The following is a 706-nucleotide window of genomic DNA, read 5'->3' on the forward strand; positions in this document are numbered from 1 at the left end:
CGCAATCGGCGGGCTCCCCTGTTCCTGACCGGGAGCCGCAATCGGCGGGCTCCCCTGTTCCTGACCGGGAGCCGCAATCGGCGGGCTCCCCTGTTCCTGACTGGGAGCCGCAATTGGCTGGCTCCCCTGTTCCAGACCCAGAGCCGCAATCGGCGGGCTCCCCTGTTCCTGACCGGGAGCCGCAGTCGGCGGGCTCTCCTGTTTCAGACCCAGAGCCGCAATCAGCGGGCTCTCCTGTTCCAGACCCTGTTCCAGAGCCGCAGTCGGCGGTCTCCTCAGAGCCTCCTCCAGAGCCGCAGTCGGCGGTCTCCTCAGAGCCTCCTCCAGAGCCGCAGTCGGCGGTCACTACTGAGCCTGTTCCTGAGCTGCCGAGGAGGGGACGGGGTACCCCGTGGGGGTACCTGCTGAAGTTTGGGCGTCATCCTCCTGAGAAGCTGCTTCGCCTTCGGCCCCGCGGCCTGACCCCAGAGCGTCAGCTTCGCCTCCGGTCCCGCGGCAGACCCCCAGAGCGTCAGCTTCACCGCCGACCCCGTGGCAGACCCCCAGAGTGTCAGCTTCGCCTCCAACCCCGCAGCCGGCCACCTAAGACTCTGCTCCGTTACCGGATCCTCGGCCGGCCCCCAGAACCTCTGCCATGCCTCCGGTGGTCCCCCTAAGACGCTGCTTCGTCCCCAGCCCCGTGGTCGGCCTCCTGAGCATCTGTCTC

The 706-nt window shown here is 68.4% G+C and overlaps 1 protein-coding gene across 1 annotated transcript in view; it reads right to left on the bottom strand.

Moving 5' to 3' along the window:
- Positions 1–345: 345 nt before the first annotated feature.
- Positions 346–706, bottom strand: part of LOC107099005 (olfactory receptor 1496-like) — a 9,782-nt gene continuing 9,421 nt past the window's right edge. Inside the window, exons 3-4 of the mRNA XM_015396930.1 lie at positions 603–699; positions 346–560 (exon numbers count right to left, since the gene is read on the bottom strand). Coding sequence (XP_015252416.1) covers positions 346–560; positions 603–699 — 312 coding nt within the window. The remainder of the gene's footprint in view (positions 561–602; positions 700–706) is intronic.

The sequence above is a fragment of the Cyprinodon variegatus genome, unplaced genomic scaffold, assembly GCF_000732505.1.
Source record: "Cyprinodon variegatus isolate N-32 unplaced genomic scaffold, C_variegatus-1.0 Scaffold830, whole genome shotgun sequence".
NCBI classification, from domain to species: domain Eukaryota; kingdom Metazoa; phylum Chordata; class Actinopteri; order Cyprinodontiformes; family Cyprinodontidae; genus Cyprinodon; species Cyprinodon variegatus.